We start from the raw sequence: 22,473 nt of genomic DNA, 5'->3' as shown, positions 1-22,473 counted from the left end.
CCGGACACTGCCGTGACGTTTAATATTTTTCAGGTGTAAAAAATTATTGTTTTACCCCTAGACGTAAAATTTCACGATTTTGACTTTTCTTATTTCTGTTGACTCTAGACCATCCCAAATAATTATTTAAGCTTAATTTATTTCTCATATTTTTATTTAGCTTAAATCCATGACTTTTTATTTATTTTTTAAATATAAATTCATAATGTGTTTTAATCCCGAATTAAATTTGAACTCTAATATAAAATTCTCAAACTTTAAACATAGACTTTTTATATTTAATTTACCCTCGTGAACCATGATTCGGCCCCCGTTAAACCAAGTTTCAAACCTTAGCCATTTAAACCCTAAGTTCGAACCATAAACCAAACCCCGAACCATCTCCATTTTCTCTCGAGCCGCACCCAAGCCACCCCGAGCCAAGCCCTTCTTAGACCCTCTATGGACCCTATTGGACCAACTGGACCCCTAGGACTCGACCCTAGCCCGAGTCGAAGCCACCTACACCAGAAGCAAGCTGCGGTCGAGAACTCTTGTAGCACTAGGACTCTTGCAACTCGACTGGGACCCTTGCCCTCGAGCCAACCCCGAGCCCCGCCGCTCGTGAACCCTCTCAGGACCCTAGAGACCTAGCCCAGCCTAGCCCTAACCACCCTGGCCGAGCCACAAGCCCAAACGCACAGCTGCAACACGCGATAGGCCTCGTGAAGAGTCCTAGCTTGCTAGGTCTCCTTCCCAGCCACTGTGCTCGAGTCCTAGGGGTCCAGTGGGTCCAGTAGGTTCCATAGAGGGTCTGGGAAGGGCTTGGCTCGGGGTGGCTTGGGTGCAGCTCGAGAGAAAAGGGAGATGGTTCGAGGGTTTGGCTTATGGTTGCGAAGAACGACAACGAGAACATTAGGCTGAATTTTCCTCCACAAAACCGAAGCCTTGCCCTTGAAAATAATCATGTGTGCGTGTGTTTTGATGGTGCTAGGGGTCTTGTGAGGTTAGGGGTGAGGGAGGCGTGAGTTTTTAGATTAATGTGGTGGGGTTTAGGCTTATTTATTTGCTTAATTAATAAGTGTGCAAGCCTAGATCCATTAACATGGTACAATAGGCCCAATAAGCCCAATATTGCATTTACAAATTATTTCGTTTAGGAAAGTTCGTGAAATTATTAGCCGAGTTGTCAAAAGTTCATATTTTTGTTGAAAATCAAATACCGATAAAAATTACGTCTCGACGTATAAAATCACCTCAAAACTCTTTATTTTCAAAAACAACAAAAAGCATCAACCTTATTTTATATAATTAAAAACAATTATTTAATAAAAATATTTTTTTCATTTTTCAGCCATCGATCTTCGTTTCTCGATCGCAACTCGAATAACTTTTAAAAATACATTTTCAAACATTCAAGTAGAAAAATACTTTAAAATCATATCAAACATAATCAATATAGCAATTAAAATTATTTAATTAATTATTTTCAATTTTCCTTAGATTTACATGCAGTTAGATTTCGTTATCTTAATTTTTAGACCTTATCGGTTGACTCCCCGAATCACTTGCAGACATGTGACGCTGCAACTAACTCAAATATAGCCATTTATCCATCCGGTGGCCACTTGCAAAAATCTACGAATTGGCACATGCACATGTACGTAATACCAAACTATTTTATTTTATTATAAATGATTTATCTTTTAATTTTTCATACATATATCTTAAACTTTGAAATTTAAATAAGAAATTCATATTATTTTTCGGTTAGCATTGTAACCAAATCAAAATTATACAATTAATTCCCTCATCTCCTTCATATTTTCGAGGTTTCATTCTTAATTTTCATTCAATCAAACGTCAGTTCTACATTTGTATGTGTATTAAATACAAATAAAATGAAATGACTGCATGAAGCGAAAGCAAGAATGTGGTATTTTAGAAAATCTATGTTCGATCGCACATAAATTATTGGTGTGAAATGTAACAATAATTACATCATGGACTCAAAAGATATTCATGAAAAATCTTGGTAATGTATTTATCATATACGTTCCACTAACAAAAAGAGTGTCATAGAGTGGGAGTAAACCTCAAACCCTAGAAAATTAAAATTTCTTAACCACGAGAACAAATTTATTACAAATCCCGATGACAGCAGAATGTGTGTGATGATAAGAGCCATAAAGAAATTACCATGCATTTCTACATTTTTTACAGAGTTTACATTGGAGATGCTATTAGGAAGATAAAGTAACTAAAACCAGGGATCGAAAATACACAAAACATTTCCTTACCCCTTTCTTTCTCTTCCTTTCCCAAAGCTTCATCGCACACTCACTAAGCAAAGTTCTCTTGAGTTTTGGTTGAAAGCCGCTTAAGAAACTCATAGGTTGTGATCATTGTCGTGGCAGACATTGACATAGATGCCCATCTAGGTCCCAACCCTCTGTAACAAGCACCTAATCCACCTTCCCTCAGTAAGTTCTTCACGGTTTGTAAAATTGTTGGTGACCTACTACGCACACTTTCTTCGCTATCCAGAACCTGCAACCGTGTCTTGATCGTATCGAGTGGCATTGTCACCAATGCCGACACTCCACTTGCCATTGCAGCACTCAGGCCCTGAACTGCCACTACAGTTTTTCCATCCGGCCTATAACCACTTCCACCATTGCCGTTCTCATCTTTCTTACAGATATAACAACTGACACCACCCCAGATCATCCTATGTGCTATAGAGTAAGACGCCCACCACACTGCATTGGAGGGTGCATAAGTCAATATAGATATCCCAAATCCCCTATATAACCCCCGTGCTCCATCCATATGTATGATCTTACTAAACGCATCGATCCCACCACTGTATTTTTTCAAGCCCACCATGCAGGAACTTGTGTTACAACCACCTCCTTGAACCATTAGTCTCTGGCTCACAACATCAACTGGTGTCCAAACTAATTGTGCAGCCATTGCAGCTGTTAGGCCTGCAGCAGCATTAGCAATAGCCGAGGCCGAGGCATCAGAAAATCCAAATTGACCGCTTGCTATGTACCCGACATTACTCTTAGTTACTTCAAGCGCACCCATATACAGGGCTCGTGCAGGGATAGTTCCCATTATAGAAGTCCCAAAACCCCGATAAAATCCCCTGAACCCCTCGCTCCTCATGATGGAACCCGCCATTTTGAAACAAGACATCTCATTCAACATCACTTGCTGCCGTGTTTTCAACATAACGATAGGATAAAGAGTGCCCGAAACACCAGAAAATAAAGCAGCCCCAAGGAAGAAAAACTTGGATTTATCAAGCATCTCCCAATCTATATCAGCAGGAAGATGGATTTCCGTTGCAGAATCATCTTCCGCAACACTTAAACTCATCTTCGCCACTTTTAATTTCTTTATAAGAACAACTCCTTCGCTCAAACACACTCAAACTTTCCCCAAAAAGAAAAACACTAAATCTTAGCTTCTAGCATAACAAAATCCCAAATTTATCTATTTATTAACACACAAAAAACGCGAAAACAATCTAGAAACTCGCAAAAACACCAAACAAAACGAACCCTGGTCCTATTTTATAAAATATTAAAAAGGGTCGAGCTCAAATTACACTAGAACCAACTCTATCTTAGCGACAATTGTAATATTATATTGCAAAACAAACTATTTTTTGCGCTTACGCAAACAGATAAGGGACCGAAAGTGAGTGAGCACAAAAAAAATCCAGCATATCCTCACCAGGAAATCCCAGCAGATCATCTGGATTAAAACAAGATCTGATTCAAGAGAAGAAGTGGAGATCTCTTAACATGTAGCTGAAAAAGTGAAAGGGTTGGCGCAGTGAGTGTGTGCGTGTTATTAATCCCTAATGGATTTTGGGCGAGGGTTTTGCGGATCAGAGGAAGACGGACACGTGTCGGTAGATACTTCGAGAATTTCTCATCTTTTTCCTGCAATACAATACATTCCTACCGACCGGTGTTAAAAAAACGGTTCAACTTGTAAATCGGTTCAATCAGACTATAAATCAATAAATTGTTATATTGTACAAAATAATAATATAATATACTTAAATAATATATTTTAAAATTTAAAAAAATAAATAATAAAAATATATCTATCTATAAAAATTTAAATCTGAACAACATACATATAACTAAATATAATTACATCAATATTAGAAAAAACATAAATAAAAATATAGTGAGGAGATAAAATTTCAAAGTATAAAACATATTTCTTTTAATTAGTGGGAGAGATTATGATGTATTGGGTATATTTAAAAATTCTTTGAAATTGATTTATGGGACATCGATTTTGGGCTGAGATACATCCATACCTGCATAACATATATGGAAAATAATTTTAAACAATTTGTAACAAAATATTAATAAATAGTTCCACAATTTTGGATCTTGAATATGAAACATTTTCAATTGCAGGATCATATTTATGAGTTGGTTGACGTAATGGGTAGAATAACATCAACATCATATACCAATAGATATTTCTTATATTCTAGATTGCTTAGTTCAAATCTTTTTATATAATTCTTTATGTATTATTTTGTTTATTTCATTTAGTACTTAATATGATAGATCATTTTATTGAAGGTTCTTACCATTTATCTTCATACATCTTTTTCCAAACAATATGTTATTTGGCGTGAGGACTGAATTAGAAACACGACAATTTTTGCAACGTCTTTAAAAAGTTTATTTAGCTTATCGATACAACCTATGCTTATATACTATAATAATTGCCTAAACTTCATACAATTTAAAGATGAAATGAAAAGAATAGCTCATAGAGTTCAAGAAAAATATATAAGAGCTTATCAGTTCATGAGCGTCAAGAATATATTCATAAAGTTTTGAAAAATCGTAAGAAAAAAAATTTGTTGATTTTCATCCTACCACATATAAAAAAATGCGCAAACATAATTGTAATGAGTTGCTCGAAGCTTTATGATATCTAGGTATCTACCAATACATTTGTTGTCAAATGTAAAATTTATGTTAAATATAATAATATATTAAAGATTTAATTGTCATTTATCATTTGCCTTTTATTCTTTGTTTATTAGTGTGGTTAGATTTATCAACACATGAGTCGATATTGCTTCAACGACATGAGGTACATCCGATGCATATTTGTTGTTATTGTGGTGCTAAGAATTTCAATATAAGCCTCCAATTTTTTGTTGCGATAATGGCATGGCAAGATAAAACTCGCAGTCACAGATGTGTCAACTGATACGATCAATTTATTCGCTGACTATGAATCAACTGAAGCTATGCAATTTCGGAAAAATGTGTGAGCTTACAATAATATCTTCGCCTTCACTTCAGCGGGCGCTAAGATTGATGAAGAACTAGCTTCTTCGAGTTAAGGGGTTTACACTTTTAGAACCTTAAGCCAAATATTTCACAACCTTCCGTATTTACTGCCTCATGAAGACGGACATTCTCATTTCCATTTATATTTATGGGATATTCAGGGTAAACTAAATAATAGAATGAATATAATGGATAACGCCCAGATTAACGAAAATACTTTAAAAGTCTCGATGAAGTCATGAGAAATAAGTTTATCCGGAATTGTTGCGGAGGATAAATGATTTTTCTTGCGTTGACAATAAATCTACATATTCGTCAGAATGTAGATGTCGATCAACGATATTACTATTCACCAACAGCTAAGATACCACATGATACAATATTGTTTTCATTGACATAATGATGAATATCATAGGATCAAACTTTATTTCAGATTTCATGATCTGTTAAGATTGGAACTTGAACCTAACTCAACCCCAAAAGCTAGATCAAGGGAGGAGGATTGTTCAAGACCATATATACAACTTCCAGTTATTTTATCCAACCGATGTGGGACAACTAACACACCCCCTCATGCCTAGGAATGAACATTTGGAGCATAACGATTACAAATGACCCAATTACGGGCAGAACGGGTGACCAAACTATGGGCAGTCCAACACATAATGGTGGAACCTGAGCTCTGATACCATGTTACGTGAAGATGTGAAGCTCATATGAATCCATTCTCATTGATCGTAATTGAGAAGAAGAGGCCCTACTGTTTACAAGAGTCCTTATATATCTAATATGCTAACTACCAGTTAACTATCATCCAACTAGCTAACTAACTATTAACTTAATATACCTTCTCAAGATGTACAATAAATGTTTTTGATAGACATCTTAGAGAGTAAATTCGAGAGGGTAGTAGATGGTAGGGGCTTAGTGAACATGTCCGCAAGTTGTGAGTTAGAGCGAACGAGTAGCAACTTGATAGAGCCATCTAGGAGTCTTCGCAACAACCATATTGGATCGAGTGGTTGTGTTTCCTCAAGACTTAAAGCCTGGGGGATACCCATGTATTTTATAACAAGTGTACACTGTATGTCCATTGACATTACACTTAGTACAAAATGGTCTTTCTCGGTGAAATCTTGTTGGCCCTCGTACATAAGTTTGTTTTTGTGACTGATCACTCTTCAGTGCAAATGCCATGTTTCCTGGAAAATTATGGGCTGTAACTTGGGATCCAATTTCTTTTTGACGTTCTTCTTGAGCTACCAACGAGAAGACACGATTGATGGGAGGAAGTGGGTCAGGTAACAAAACTTGGCTTCGGATTTGGGCAAAAGAATCATCAAGGCCCATGAGAAAAGTCATGATATAGTCCAACTGAACATGTGAGTCTATCTTCTTAACCCCCTCACAAGTGCATCGACCACAGCTACACATTGGATGAAAATTATTCAATTTTTCCCAAAGACCTTTAAGCTTCGTGAAGTAGATGCTTACAGATTGTTGTTCTTGACGCAAGTTAATTAGATCACGTCGCAATTGAAAAATTCTGGGCCCGTTGCTTTGTTGAAATCGTTCTTTGAGATCTTCCCAAATGCTAGCCGCAGATTCAAAGAAGAGAACGCTTGCGGAAATTTCTTTGGATACATAATTCAGGATCCAAGAAATTACAATGTTGTTGTTTCGAGTTCAAAAATTAAGGAGATTTGAATCTACCTCCGATGGTTTGGCGATCGTTCCATCGACAAAACCGAATTTGTTCTTGACGGGAAGTGCAATTTTCATGGCTCTGCTCCAGGATGAATAATTGTCTCCCGTAAGTGATTGTGATACCAAGGTGAGACCTGGATTATGTGAGTGATGCAAAAATCATGGACTCATAGGATCGCCAATGGCGGACTAACCAATTGGACGAGAAGATTCAGATGAATTTCCAGGATCCATAGATCATTCATCTTAAAATGGCTGAAGAAAAAGGAATAGAGATTGACGTGAAAATATCTGAAATCAATGCGCCGATCTCGATCGACAAATTTTGTGCGGAAGCTTCTGCTTTGATACTATGTTAAGATTGGACATTGGACCTAACTCAACCCCAAAAGCTAGCTCAAGGGGGGAAGATTGTCCAAGACCATATATACAACTCATAGGTATTTTATCCAACCGATGTGGGACAACTAGCATGATCTATTACAATACCCACTTCCTTTTCCAATATGAGAAAATGGTTGTCACCAAAATATTCCAAAGTGCATGCCTGATTCAACCCACTCACAAGCGCAACTCCAGCCTTTTTCCTCAGCACAGGCGTCGCCCGGGAATCCCTCAAGTTCCAAAACACAATTTCAAGCACACAATCTCCATATCCGTAGCCCCTAAACTTCCTAACAATTGCCTCATGATCTGTCTCCCATGGCACATTTTATGCCTGATCAAATTCCTTGTCGCAGAACACAAACAGCCTCTTTACAATTTGATCCACCGTCAGCCCACCTTTCATAGCCACTTGCAGTATCAAATCAAACACTTTCTGAAGATCAATGTCCATTCCCCGTTCCATCTATAAACAAAGACACATGGTGATTACATAATAACAAGTCAAAAATTCACTTTTGACAAAAAATATTATAAACACATTTTTTCATTACTAATATTTCATATTGGTCTTTTCAAACATGTTGAACTCTGATTTTAAAAATCATAATCTCAATTATTTGTTGTTGGATACGAAAATGAAAGTTCTAAAGAAATCATCATCAGATAATTGATCAATGAACACAAAAATTTAACCGAGGTTAGAGAAAAAGTTTACAATTTTTTTCATTTTATTGCACTAATTATTTCTCTCAATTATCCAGAACACTAACTTTATTAATTTTATTTCGTATATCAAATGCATTGATCTTATGTTTTAATGAACTAGAACGCGTACTAATCTTTCAATGGGTATATACTTGAAGTTGAAAATAGATCGACTTGGTACGAAGCTTGTAACAGTTGTTCGAGGGTTGTTATTAAAACAAAAGATGCGAAAACTTGTAGCAATTCGTTCATATACTTGTCGAAGCACTGCCAATGTATAAAATCCGTCAGGAATTTTTTTTATTCATGAAAAATTAGCATAGATTTTTAATTTTTTTTATCATACTACCACATGCACGGATATCGAGTGACGATAAATGCCGAAAAAGACAATGAGAAGGCAAGAATTACAATGTTTGAAAGCGTGACTATTGCTTTTGTCAGTTGTCCTGTTAAAGATTATATTAAGTCAATCGACGAGGTTAGTTCAAACCACATTACTACCAATTACACCTATGGATTAAAACTCTAAAACTAACATGTGTTTTGATTTGTGCATAATGGAAGTACTTCACCATACTATATGGCCCTTGAAATGCCAGAAAATGAATATAAAACTTTCTTTTTAAATTTACCGAAAAGGCGCAGACCAACAATGCAACTTATTCTATTATATTTGACGGATTTCAGAAGCCCTTGAAAATCTCAACAAATCAGGTAATTCAACACAAAACGTCTCAAAAAACATCGATGAAAGTAAGAGTGCAATAAAATATGACAATGCAAATGCACAAACTAAGATTGAAGATGACAATGCAAATGCACAAACTAAGATTGAAGATGACAATGCAAATGCACAAATGCAAATGCAAACGTCTCAAACCTCGGAGCAAGAAAATAATAGAGACTCGAATGGAAATATGAAATATGACAATGCAAATGCACAAATTAAGATTGAAGATGATTTTGTTACTTTTATAAAACGAAAAAAAACATCAAACAAAGCCCTACGTCCAAGTCTCGAAGCCAACAAAACAAATTAACATCACCAAAGGAAGTACACTAATCCTGATTGAAAATGATGACAAGATTTCTTCTTTTACAAAGAGAAATAGATAAGTCAAAACTAGAAATGATACACAAAAGATGTCAACTGTGAATATCAAACAAAAAAACTTTGAACTCGTCATCAATTATTGCAATATGCTTTTTTATTGTTTTTTATTTATGTCCTAAATTACAATTTATGTATTAATAAATGTTCGTTTATATATTTTTTAAACATTTATTATTTTGATTGACTGATTATATATCAGCATCGAAATTATCTTATACATAATTTTTCATTATATGATTTAAGTTAAAGTCTACTACGCATAATTATTTTGCAATCATCGACATGCAAATTACAATGCAAGTGCTATTTCCTAGTTTATATTAAATAGACAAAAATGTCATGGTTATATGGTGCATCAGCCTGTTGTCCTGTTGAATTTCGTGTTGGATTGAATTATATGGCAACAATCGATAAGAATAACATATTAAAAATGCATGCAAGGTACTCCTTTAAAAGTTGAGGATTACTTTTGAATCTATTCTCTCATAAAGTTCACTAATGGCTTCCAGATTGTTCATTGGAGATAAATTTCCAGAAGATACCAAATTAAGTCTCTCATTTGTAGTTTACTCAGTGATGTGGAACATAGGCTTGACTAGCCCAGATAAAGGTATATTTTGCACAAGCTTAGCTTTCGGTATTCTCTTCTTTCTTAACATCACCGATTAATTTGTGTTGGTTCACAGATACTGAATGGGATAAACTCTATGATATGGAAGCTGCATTTAAGCCAGAGGTTAACGGAGAATTGGACACCCAGAATTTTATGAAGTTTGATGAAGTATGCTCAAATTTTTATTTCTATTCTTTTCATGTGTTCAAGCTACTTAAGTGATACCTGTAGATTTGCAATCGTGTTATTGTTAATTAGCTAGTTTTGTATCTTTGTTCCTCGGTATCGTGGCAGCCATGGCTTTCTTAATTTGTGGCATTGGTGTAATAAATAATAATATATTATATATGTTTAACAACATTTCTATCACGCCCCAAAACATGGGTTAGTCGACATCGGCGTTTTCGTCAATCACACAATCGAAAAACAACCAGCCTCGTAGCACAGTATAAACTGAAACCAGTTTATTCCATAAATCTAAAAAATTACCAATGTCTATACAACTGAAATAAATAATGCGGAAACGTCTACAAGAAACAGAAACTACGAAAAATTCGAAATAACAAAACATGGCTACTAATAAATCTCGTGAATCATCATTCTCAAAACTATTCGGACTCCTCATCCTCAACCTGTTCTTCGGATAATTCTGGGGAGGGGAGAGTAAAGGGTGAGTATCTTGGGAAATACTCAGCAAGTGGGGGCGTATCGAGCACAACATAAAAAATATTTACTCCATTTTCGAAAATAACACATAAATACATCATACTTTTCGCAACGTAACATCATATTCATAACATAACTGTATTGCGATTTTTCACCTTCTAATGTTTACTGATATCAGTCCCTAAGTTTTAATCCTCTAAGGGGGCGAGGCCATAAAACGGTTCTATCCCACCGTGAAGGGCCATACGTTGGAATTCCACCCAATTTCAGGGAATCATCACAGTGTCAACACGTAAACATACCAAAATTTAAAAACGTAGAGACAGAACGGCGGTGCTCGATCGAATTTTCAAAAAATAAAAACGAACACATGCATAAACCAAAAATTCAACCACTTAAAACAGCCCACTTATCTTAGATCTTGCTGGAAAAAAAACGTGAAAGAAAGGGGGGTTTCTTGCACTGGAATTTTCGAAATTCCTACTTCGGTGGCTGGACTGCAACAACGCTTCGCTACTCGGCACACTAAGAAAGCAAGCTCTCGAAAATCCTAGGGAGACTAGGGAGAAAGAAACTCGAAAATATGCTGAGTTTTGAGGTGTGATTTTTGAGTTCCAAGGCCTTCCTATCTATAGGGGTTGGCTGCTATCTTGATCGTGTATTATCCGCGCATTTGAACTTGAATCGAATATTCATCTAGAATCATGATCTATCCATGATCTTGGGTGATATCCGAAATCTAAATCTTAATCTAAAGAATATTTCAAAAATTATACACTAAAATATCAATAAATTCGAAATTTATGGGATCACATTATCCTTTGCTTGATTTTATTCCGGTATTTCAATATTATCTCAAATCTTAGACCTTTACCTGCTTACAAATCGAAAATATATACATGATAAAATTATCCACTCAACCTTTAGAAAAATCTTGCAAATTTTACATCTTAAAATGAGATAGATATCCGGCGATTGCGAAAATCCTAGTACCCTTAAGTTACAAAAATATTATCATGATAAAACCAAAATCTTGGATTTTACAATTTCGAGCATAACTTAGGTATGTTTGCTAAGTAGCAACTTGAAGCCATCCACTTTTTATAACTTTGAAGAGTTCCTTGTGTTTTGTTGTCTCTTTGAAATATCATTGTTAATTATTTGAACAGTTGGGATACTTCAACACCAGCAAGATATGTCGGCAATCATTTAAGTTGGGGGGACCAATTAAAAGAATGAAAAAAAAACGTGGGTGATGCAGAAGGAAATTTCGTTTTGTTTTCAGAAGACGCGTTTTTAACGCGTCTTCACACTGACAGAAGACTCTATAAATAGAGCTCCCCCCTTCATTCTGAAATCATCTCTTCTTCGAGTTTTTCTCTCATCTTATAAGCATTTGAGTGCTTAGTTCTATAATATTTGTGAGGTGTTTTGTTCTCCTGTATTAAGAGAGTGTGTGTTCTCTTTGGAAACACAGTGAGTGAGTTGTACACCACAATATATTATAGTGGAATTCTTTTCATCTTGCCCGTGGTTTTTTACCCTAATAATTTTTAGGGGTTTTCCACGTAAATCTCGGTGTCTAGTTTATTCTTTGTTTTCGGGTTTTATTATCTCAAATTCCGCACGTGGGACTAACAAGTGGTATCAGAGCCTTGGTTTAAAATTTCTTTAAATTCTGAGTATGCTCTGTGGTTGCAGCCTAGACTGATCTTCCACATCAGAAAATATTTTTTGAACATTTTTTATTAAGGCGGGATTATTTTGTCCAGTTTACTAAATTGTTGTAGACATAATGGCGGGAAGGTACGAGATAGCAAAGTTCAATGGAAGATATTTTATGCTGTGAAAAATAAAGATACAAGCAGTTTTAAGAAAGGAAAATTGCTTGGCGGCTATTGGAGATAGACCGGTGGAGATTACAGATGATGGAAAGTGGAATGAGATGAATGATAATGCTGTTGCCAATTTACACTTGGCTATAGCAGACGAAGTTTTGTCAAGTATCTCTGAGATAAAAACAGCCAAAGTTATCTGGGATACTCTGACAAAGATGTACGAGGTCAAGTCGCTACACAACATGATTTTCCTAAAGAGAAGGCTTTATACTCTTCGGATGGCGGAATCTTCATCGATGACCGACCATATCAACACACTAAATACTCTATTTGCCCAACTCACTTCCATGGGGCATAAAATAGGGGAAAATGAACGTGCGGAGCTTCTACTTCAAAGTCTGCCAGATTCATATGATCAACTTATCATCAACATTACCAACAACATTCTTATGGGCTTTCTAAGATTCGACGATGTCTTAATTGCGGTTCTCGGAGAAGAAAGCCGGCGCAAGAATAAGGAAGATAGATTGGTAACATCGAAGCAGGCTGTAAGGCCCGAGAATTTTATCCTATTAATCTGAAATGATTTGGGGATAATTGATATGATTAGAGACGGAAAGGATCGGACGGGAAAGACGAGATAATGCATGAAAATGTGCGAGGAACAGTAGCCCTCGCGCATATGCGCGGCATAGATGCGCGCATATACGCGATGTGGGCAGAGGACCTCGCGCATATGCGCGAAGTGAGTCGCGCATATGCGCGAGCCTGTACAAGCGGAAGATCCTTCGGGAGGACAAAACACCTCGCGCATATATATGCGCGAGAAGGGGCGCGCATATGCGCGAGGCAAGTATGTGGGGTGATTGCCGAGACAGTAAGTCTCGCGCATATGCGCGAGACATGACGCGCATATGCACGAGCCAGTGTATTCAGGAATGCCGAGTCCAGAGAGTTGGGCGCATATGCGCGGAAATTTGTCGCGCATATGCGCCAGCAGTTGGGAAGACACGCGTCGAGACTTAACGTCTCGCGCATATGTGCCGGTTGATGTCGCGCATATGCGCGAGACGTGTTGCGTGAAGGATGTGCCATTTGCCTTGCTGCATGCACGAGAGAGAGAGAGAGAGAGAGAGAGAGAGAGAGATATATATATATATATATATATATATATATATAACATTCCTCTTCAAAAATGAGGAGAAAGGAGAAAGAGGCCGAAGAAGCTCCGAAAAATCTCTACGCCGTTTGTGAGAAATCCGCCCGTCCGATTTTGAATCCGACTTCGGTATTGAGTTCTATCGACGTAGGCTACAACTGGACGTAAGTTTTGCTACGTTTTGATATGATTTGAAATTATGGTATTGTCAGAATCTGATATGATTCATATATGATGTTCTTGTCATGTTAGATATCGTATAATCGAAACCGGACTGAGGAACAGATACCATATGAAATTGTTATGATTTTTAGAGTTAAGTTGAGTAAGAATTGATATCAAGATTGAGTGATTATCGAGTATAAGATGTTAGAATTGATATCTGACTGATATGGTATGGCTGGATATATTGAGACTATGACGTTATATTGTTGAAACAGAATTTGATTGAATTCTGATTATATCCAGTATTGATTGAGTGGTGTATTGATACCGTACCCTCGATATTGTTATTGTCAGATTGAGTATTGACAGGCTTTGAGTTCGAGACTTCGACAGAGTCAGAGTATCAGAAAGAAAGGTATAAATTAATGTTGAGTTGGGATTGCACAACTCGAGTGAGGTTTGACTCGAGTCTCCCTAAATCACATACTTAGGTTATTACATTGATATTTGTAATTGATGAGATTGATGTTTGTAGTCTATTGATTTATAGCCACTGCATGTATTGACTACTGATTCGCTAGTCATCGGCTGATTCGCCTAGTTACTGTATGCATGTATTGACTGCTGATTCGCTAGTCATTGGCTGATTCGCCAAGTTACCGGATGATTCGTCTGGCTATCGGCTGATTCGCCTAGTCCCTGACTGATTCGTCTAATTATTGGCTGATTTGTCTAGTTATCGACTGATTCGTCTAAACTTTGGCTGATTCGCTTAATTACTGGCTGATTCGTCTAGTTATTGACTGATTCGCTTAATCCTTGATTGATTCGTCAATTCTGTGGCTGTTTCGCCCAGACACTGGATATATGAATTATATCGATGCCGTTTAGGGTTGATTCATTCCTATCGACTGAGATTCGATATAATTATCAATATCCAGACATTGGGATCCCTAGGTTAGAGTTGAGTCGAGTCTGAGACGACGCGTTGTTTGAGTCAAGTCTGATACGACTAGTTGATTTACAATTTTGATATCATACATGTTTGTTGATTGGCTGCATGTGAATGATATTTGTTATATGCTTTTGTATATGTTTTTATATGATTGCATGTTTACATTGTTTATATTGGGATTTATTCTCACCGGAGTTATCCGGCTGTTGTCTTGTTTTGTATGTGTGCATGACAACAGGTGGGACAGGTTCAGGGTTGAGAAGATGAAGAGAGATCGTGATTAAAGTGGAGGCTCCGGACTTGGATTATAGATAGGGTTAGACACATGATATTAGCTGTTAAACCTTAGTTGAATAAATGTACGTGGTACAGGACTTGTACTTTTATACTGAAATGTATATATGTTTTATTTCACTACGTTCCGCATTTAAAAAAAAAAATTTAGACCCTGGTTTATAATTGATTAATTAGTCCCAATGATGATTAAGAACATGATTAGCGTCCGGGTCCCCACAACAGGTGGTATCAGAGCGATAGATCCTTTAGACTGAGATAAAAGCTAGTGAGCGGGGTAGATTGAGTTTTCTTTTCTTGCTTGTGATTGCTAGCATGCTTTACTGCTTTATATAATACATGTTACTTGACTTATCTGATTTGATTATGTAATATGTATTATTGGGAACGAATTTGAACCGATTCTCGATCAGCAGTAAGATGATCGGAGGAGGGACTGAATTGAAACAGGTTGTTGGATTGGGTTATTAATCATTTGATATTCAGATATGCCTCCTAGAAGAATACCAGAACAGGGTAGCACATCGAATCCTCCAATTGATGTGACAGCAACTCCGATGAAAACGTTATTGAAAAGGTTTCAGTCATTCAAACCACCGACTCTGAAGGGTACTGAGACATCAGTTGAATGTGAGAGTTGGTTAGATAACATTGAGATGCTGTTTGATTCACTGGAGTACAGTGATGAGCGCCGAATTAAATTGATTGGGCACCAATTGCTTGATGTTGCAAAGAACTAGTGGATTACGATGAAGAGGGCCTTGGAGTATCGATGTACGACTATTACTTGGGATGTATTTAAAACCGAGTTTTTTCAAAGATTTTTCCCAGTGTCGTACAGGAAAGACAAGGGGGCGGAGTTTGCTAATTTGAAACAGGGTCAGCTGAACATTGAAGAATATGTGACCAAGTTCTCTACCTTGTTGAAGTTTGCTCCACATGTGGCTGGAAATGACGAAGCCGTTGCTGATCAGTTCATCAATGGCTTGAATCCCGATATATTTACATTGGTGAACACAGGGCGACCGAATAACTTTGCTGAGGCCACGAATAGAGCAAAGGGCGCGGAAGCGGGCCTAATAAGGCAGAGAGGAGCTGCCGATATTCCTCCCGCACCGAGACCACAGCAACCACCTCCCCGATTTGAGAGTGATAGTAGCAGTGGTGGAAAGAAAGATTTTCTGAAGGCTAGAGAAAAGCAGTTTAAGAAGTTTGGCGCCAGTTCTTCTAGCTCCAGTGGTTCCAAACAGAGTTATACTGGAACTTACTGCGGAAATTGTGGAGGGAGCCATTCCACTGAGCAATGCCAAGGAGTACTTGGTAGTTGCCACTTCTGCAAACAACAGGGATATTTTGCCAGAGTGTGTCCACAGAAGGGTTCTCAAAGATCCCAGAGAACCGAATCAATTGGATCAGCGGCACAGTGGAGTAGACGATCAGCTGTTGTTCCTTCATTTCAGCCAGCACCATCTCAGTCACAGCAGACATTGGGATCCCTAGGTTAGAGTTGAGTCGAGTCTGAGACGACGCGTTGTTTGAGTCAAGTCTGATACGACTAGTTGATTTACAGTTTTGATATCATACATGTTTGTTGATTGGATGCATGTGAATGATATTTGTTATATGCTTTTGTATATGTTTTTATATGATTGCATGTTTACATTGTTTATACTGGGATTTATTCTCACCGGAGTTATCCGGCTGTTGTCTTGTTTTGTATGTGTGCATGACAACAGGTGGGACAGGTTCAGGGTTGAGAAGATGAAGAGAGATCGTGATTAGAGTGGAGGCTCCGGACATGGATTAGAGATAGGGTTAGACACATGATATTAGCTGTTAAACCTTAGTTGAATAAATGTACGTGGTACAGGACTTGTACTTTTATACTGAGATGTATATATGTTTTATTTCACTACGTTCCGCATTTAAAAAAAAAATTTAGACCCTGGTTTATAATTGATTAATTAGTCTCAATGATGATTAAGAACATGATTAGCGTCCGGGTCCCCACACAGGCAGAGGCTTTGCAGATGATAAGAGGAAGATTTATGGACCGTGACTCCAGTGGGAGCCAAAGGCGAGGTAGATCAAAGTCGAGAAGTAAGAAGAAAAATATTTATTGCTTTAAATGTGGCGGTAAAGGGCACTTCAAGAAAGAGCGTACGAGTATCGATAAAAGTTCTCAAGGAAATGTGGCCAGTACTTCAGGCAGTGGTGAAATATTATTCAGCGAAGCAACAACTGTTGCAGAAGGCAGGCACAAATTTTGTGATACATGGATTATGGATTCAGGAGCGACTGGCACATGACGTCTCGGAGAGAATGGTTTGATCATTATGAACCAGTCTCGGGAGGATCTGTATTCATGGGAAATGATCATGCCTTGGAAATCGCTGGGGTCGGTACTATCAAAATTAAAATGTTTGATGGCACCATTCGCACCATACAGGAGGTACGACATGTGAAGGGACTGACAAAAAATCTTTTGTCCTTGGGGCAATTGGATGATATCGGGTGCAAAACTCGGATCGAGAACGGGATCATGAAAATTGTGAAGGGAGCGCTTGTGGTTATGAAGGCGGAAAGGGTTGCTGCAAATCTATTGTACTTTTGGAAGAAACACACAAAGAGGCAGAACTAGCTGTTGCATCAATTTGTTCAGGAGAAGAATTAACAGTGTTATGGCATAGAAAGCTCGGGCATATGTCAGAACGAGGATTGAAAATTCTCTCAGAACGGAAGCTGCTGCCGGGACTTACAAAAGTGTCACTACCCTTTTGTGAGCACTGTGTTACCAGTAAACAACACAGATTAAAGTTTGGCACTTCTACTGCCAGGAGCAAAAGCGGATGAACAGAACCTTGTTAGACAGAACAAGAGCTATGTTGAGGACTGCAGGTCTAGAAAAGTCATTTTGGGCAGAAGCAGTCAAAACCACTTGTTATATTATCAATCATTCTCCTTCAGTGGCGATTGATTTGAAGACTCCGATGGAGATGTGGACCGGGAAGCCGACAGATTATTCTCATTTGCATACATTTGGAAGTCCGGTGTACGTTCTGTACAATGAGCAAGAAAGATCAAAGTTGGATTCGAAATCCAGAAAATGTATCTTCTTTGGTTATGCTGATGGAGTAAAGGGGTTTCGCTTGTGGGATCCTACTGTTCACAAGCTTTTCATCAGCAGTGATGTTATCTTTGAGGAAGATAAAGTAAAGGGAGACAAAGGCACACTGAATTCAGAAACTGCTATTTTTCAGTTGAAAAATAAGACGAACGAAGGTCAAGTTTCTTGTGAAACAGTACCAGAGCACGAAGAACAAGAACATGTTGAGTCTGAGGTTTCCAATGTAAGGCACTCAACTCGAGACAGAAGACCACCAGGTTGGCTTTCAGATTATGTCACTGAAAGCAGTATTGCATATTGTCTATTATCAGAGGATGGTGAGCCATCGAGTTTCCACGAGGCTACTCAAAGCTCGGATGTATCCATGTGGATGATAGCAATGCAAGAAGAGTTGGAGGCATTAGAAATGAATAAAACTTGGGATCTTGTTACACTACCACGAGGAAGAAAAGCCATTGGAAACAGATGGGTCTATAAGATCAAGCGTGATGGCAATAACCAAGTGGAGCGGTATCGTGCTAGATTGGTGGTAAAAGGGTATGCTCAGAAAGAAGGCATTGGCTTCAATGAGATATTTTCTCCTGTGGTTCGGCTTACAACAGTCAGAGTGGTGCTTGCATTGTGTGCGGTGTTTGACCTACATCTAGAACAGTTAGATGTGAAAACGGCGTTTCTTCATGGAGATCTTGAAGAAGAAATCTATATGCTCCAGCCAGAAGGTTTTGCGGAAAAAGGAAAAGAGAACTTGGTTTGCAGGTTGAACAAATCTCTGTACGGTCTCAAACAGACGCCGAGATGTTGGTACAAGAGATTTGATTCCTATATCATGAGCATTGGATACAACAGACTGAGTGCAGATCCTTGTACATATTTCAAGAGGTCTGGTGATGATTATATTATTTTGTTGTTGTATGTGGACGACATGTTGGTGGCAGGCCCCAACAAAGATCAAGTCCAAGGATTGAAGGCATACTTGGCTAGGGAATTTGATATGAAGAACTTGGGACCAGCAAACAAGATTCTAGGGATGCAAGTTCACCGAGACAGAAGTAACAGAAAGATTTGGCTTTCCCAGAAAAATTATTTGAAGAAAGTCTTGCAATGCTTCAACATGCAAGATAGTAAGCCAATATCGACCCCTCTTCCTGTTAACTTCAAGTTATCCTCTGAGATGTGTCCTAGTAGTGAAGCATAGAGGATGGAGATGTCTCGAGTACCGTATGCATCAGCAGTGGAAAGTTTGAAGTTCGCCATGATCTGTACAAGACCAGACATTGCTCAAGCAGTGGGAGAAGTTAGTCGGTATATGGCGAATCCTAGACGAGAGCATTGGAGCACTGTTAAGAGGATCCTTAGATACATTAAGGGTACCTCGAATGCTGCATTATGTTATGGAGGATCGGATTTTACACTCAGAGGCTTTGTCGATTCAGATTATGCAGGAGATCCTGATAAGAGGAAATCTACTATTGGTTATGTGTTTACACTTGCAGGGGGAGCAGTAAGCTGGGTTTCAAAACTGCAGACAGTTGTGGCGTTATCTACAACAGAGGCAGAATACATGGCAGCTACTCAAGCTTGCAAGGAGGCAATATGGATTAAAAGGTTATTGGAGGAGATCGGGCACAAACAAGAGAATGTTCCTTTGTTTTGTGACAGTCAGAGTGCCTTGCACATCGCAAGGAATCCAGCCTTTCATTCCAGGACGAAACACATTGGAGTACAATTTCACTTTGTGCGGGAAGTAGTAGAAGAAGGAAGTATGGATATGCAGAAGATCCATACGAAGGACAACACAACTGATTTTCTGACCAAGCCAGTGAACACTGATAAGTTTGAGTGGTGTAGATCCTCAAGTGGTCTAGCGGAAACGTAAGCAGCAGGGAATGGCAAGATTGAAAGGATGTGTGGAGATGTGTTTGATTTTCAATCAAATCTCAGAGTGGGAGAAATGTCGGCAATCATTTAAGTTGGGGGGACCAATTAAAAGAATGAAAAAAAACGTGGGTGATGCAGAAGGAAATTTCGTTTTGTTTTCAGAAGACGCGTTTTTAACGCGTCTTTACACTGACAGAAGGCTCTATAAATAGAGCTCCCCCCTTCATTCTGAAACCATCTCTTCTTCGAGTTTTTCTCTCATCTTATAAGCATTTGAGTGCTTAGTTCTATAATATTTGTGAGGTGTTTTGTTCTTCTGTATTAAGAGAGTGTGTGTTCTCTTTGGAAACACAGTGAGTGAGTTGTACACCACAAAATATTATAGTGGAATTCTTTTCATCTTGCCTGTGGTTTTTTACCCTAATAATTTTTAGGGGTTTTCCACGTAAATCTCGGTGTCTAGTTTATTCTTTATTTTCGGGTTTTATTATCTCAAATTCCGCACGTGGGACCAACAAGATATGGCTTAGGACCCTCACGAAAGGTGTTTCCCTCTTCTTGCATTTTCTTTGATTTGTTACTATTGTACTTGCCGGATACTTGTTGTAGATTATGTGCTTCATATTGATTATGCAAACCGGATATGTGGCCTCCATTACCATAGTTTAGTTATTTTATGTGTAAACATGACTGTGATCTAAGTGAACATCCTTCAGCACTAATATTAAATATGCAAATTTGATGGAACATCTGGCATACCGTTGTTAGTGTCAAAGTACAGTACAATTTGATGAGTGTCTTGAGCTTTGGCCTCTGAATATTTTTATTCATTACGTATTGTAAACCGCCTGAGCTGAATACTGAACATCTAAACTCTTACTCTGGTGGGATTCTAGAGGCTTCTTACTTCCCTGTTTATCTTAAAAAGTAGGTCAGTACATCATTATCATGTTGCTTCGATAAAATATAGAAACCCGCCCGTATATTTTGGAGTTCATGTTTCTGCCAAAGGAGTTAGATTGCTAATTGTATGTGAGAGTAAACCATAACTTTTCATGGTCTCATTTAAGCTGTGAAATACTGCAGATCATACAAGGAGCACATTACCAAGTCGGCCATCGATTGATACCATTTTTGGTGAGGCATTTCTTAGAGACATTCAATTTGACTACACTTTCTTAATTTAGAATCTAATTCAATGCCTATATCTTCTAGGTGATTTTAAGGAAAGCTGAGTGAGAAAAGAAACAACCGAGGAATCTGACTGTGACAGACCGAACTTTTTAATACTTAAAATTTGCGGAAAAATTAAAAATTTTCTTAAATATAAACATCCATACGGTCGTCAGCTCATCAATTATAAAAATATCTTTGAAATCATCCATCATCAAATAAATTTGCTAACAAAATACTTGCTCAAACCTCTCTCATCACAACATAAAATCAGAGTATTTTAAACTTGCATAAAAATATTAAAATAACGTGGGCGGTCATCGGGTCTAGCCTCCCGCTCAGTCCAAGCCTGCTCCTTGGTCCCCACCTCCTGTCTCCTCATAGACATCCTCACCTGCATCGATCAAGTCTAGTGAGTCTAAAAACTCAACACGTATAAACTGAGAATAGCAAGTAATACATAATAAAATCGCATGCAACTTTAAAATAGAACATACATACTTGAAGCTTGGAATTGAAATGAGCTTGAACTTGCATACATACATAGATGTGCCATATCTTAAAAGCTTTCATAAACATGCTTGCATACTTGATCATACTTGAACATACATGACTTCGTTTTGCGTAGAGGATGTTTCAAAGCAAGTGACCCATACATAATAAACGTCTGATCAGACAAACCACAGTACTGGGCTAACAGGGACGTATCCACTGCCACATACATGAGATCCTCGTTCATAATTTAACGGGCTGGTTGGTCCTCGTTCATAATTTAACGCTTTCCAACCACGATCTAACCCGTTCATAATTTAACGGGGTGGAGAGGTCCTGGGCCACGTTCACCGACTTCCAAACCCATTCAATTTGGTCACAAGACATTTAGCATACCTCAAAATCTTAAAATATTTTCTTGCACGTCAACATACTTTCTTGGCGTTGAGGGATTCGTTGGACTTCGACCGGGGTCGTTGCTGCAACATACTACGTGAATTCATAAACTTAACTTGCATAACTTAGACGTAAATATCATACTTACTTACGAGCTCAATCAATTCCTTAGGAAGTTCTAAAATTCCCACGACTCGACTTTGTAAATCATTGTACTAAACCTTGACCTCAAACCTCAAAGCATACTATTAATTTTCCCAAAATATGAAGGACACAGACCCCGTACCTACCTCCGTGTATGGGTCCGTGTAGGTTTGGGTGAGAAGAACTCGAAAGGAGGGGTGGACACGGACCCCGTGTCAGGGTCCGTCTGAAGGTCCGTCTAGACTCTGTAAAAAGACACCGAAGGGAAACAAAGGCACGGACCCCGTGTCAGGGTCCGGGTAGACATCCGTGTAGGCACTGGAAAAATAC

General features: G+C 38.1%; 1 protein-coding gene and 1 long non-coding RNA gene across 2 annotated transcripts; one reads left to right on the top strand and one right to left on the bottom strand.

Moving 5' to 3' along the window:
• Positions 1-1,998: 1,998 nt before the first annotated feature.
• On the bottom strand, positions 1,999-3,860 carry LOC142552368 (uncharacterized). Its single transcript, XM_075662133.1, has one exon. The coding sequence runs from the start codon at positions 3,364-3,366 to the stop codon at positions 2,323-2,325; it is 1,044 nt and encodes a 347-aa protein (XP_075518248.1). The 5' UTR covers positions 3,367-3,860; the 3' UTR covers positions 1,999-2,322.
• A 6,021-nt stretch (positions 3,861-9,881) lies between these two features.
• LOC142552367 (uncharacterized) lies at positions 9,882-21,203 on the top strand. Its single transcript, XR_012821738.1, has 3 exons — positions 9,882-10,024; positions 21,025-21,075; positions 21,154-21,203. It is a non-coding gene; the product is annotated as an uncharacterized LOC142552367 (long non-coding RNA).
• Positions 21,204-22,473: the final 1,270 nt, after the last annotated feature.

This window comes from Primulina tabacum, chromosome 7 (genome assembly GCF_025594145.1).
Source record: "Primulina tabacum isolate GXHZ01 chromosome 7, ASM2559414v2, whole genome shotgun sequence".
In the NCBI taxonomy this organism is placed as follows: Eukaryota; Viridiplantae; Streptophyta; class Magnoliopsida; order Lamiales; family Gesneriaceae; genus Primulina; species Primulina tabacum.
Note: the sequence above shows the minus strand (reverse complement) of the source record. Positions and strands in the feature narration are given on the sequence as shown.

What these genes read in the sequence shown, in the direction of transcription:
- LOC142552368 (XM_075662133.1), bottom strand. Translation starts at nt 3,366, where the DNA reads ATGAGTTTAAGTGTTGCGGAAGATGATTCTGCAACGGAAATCCATCTT.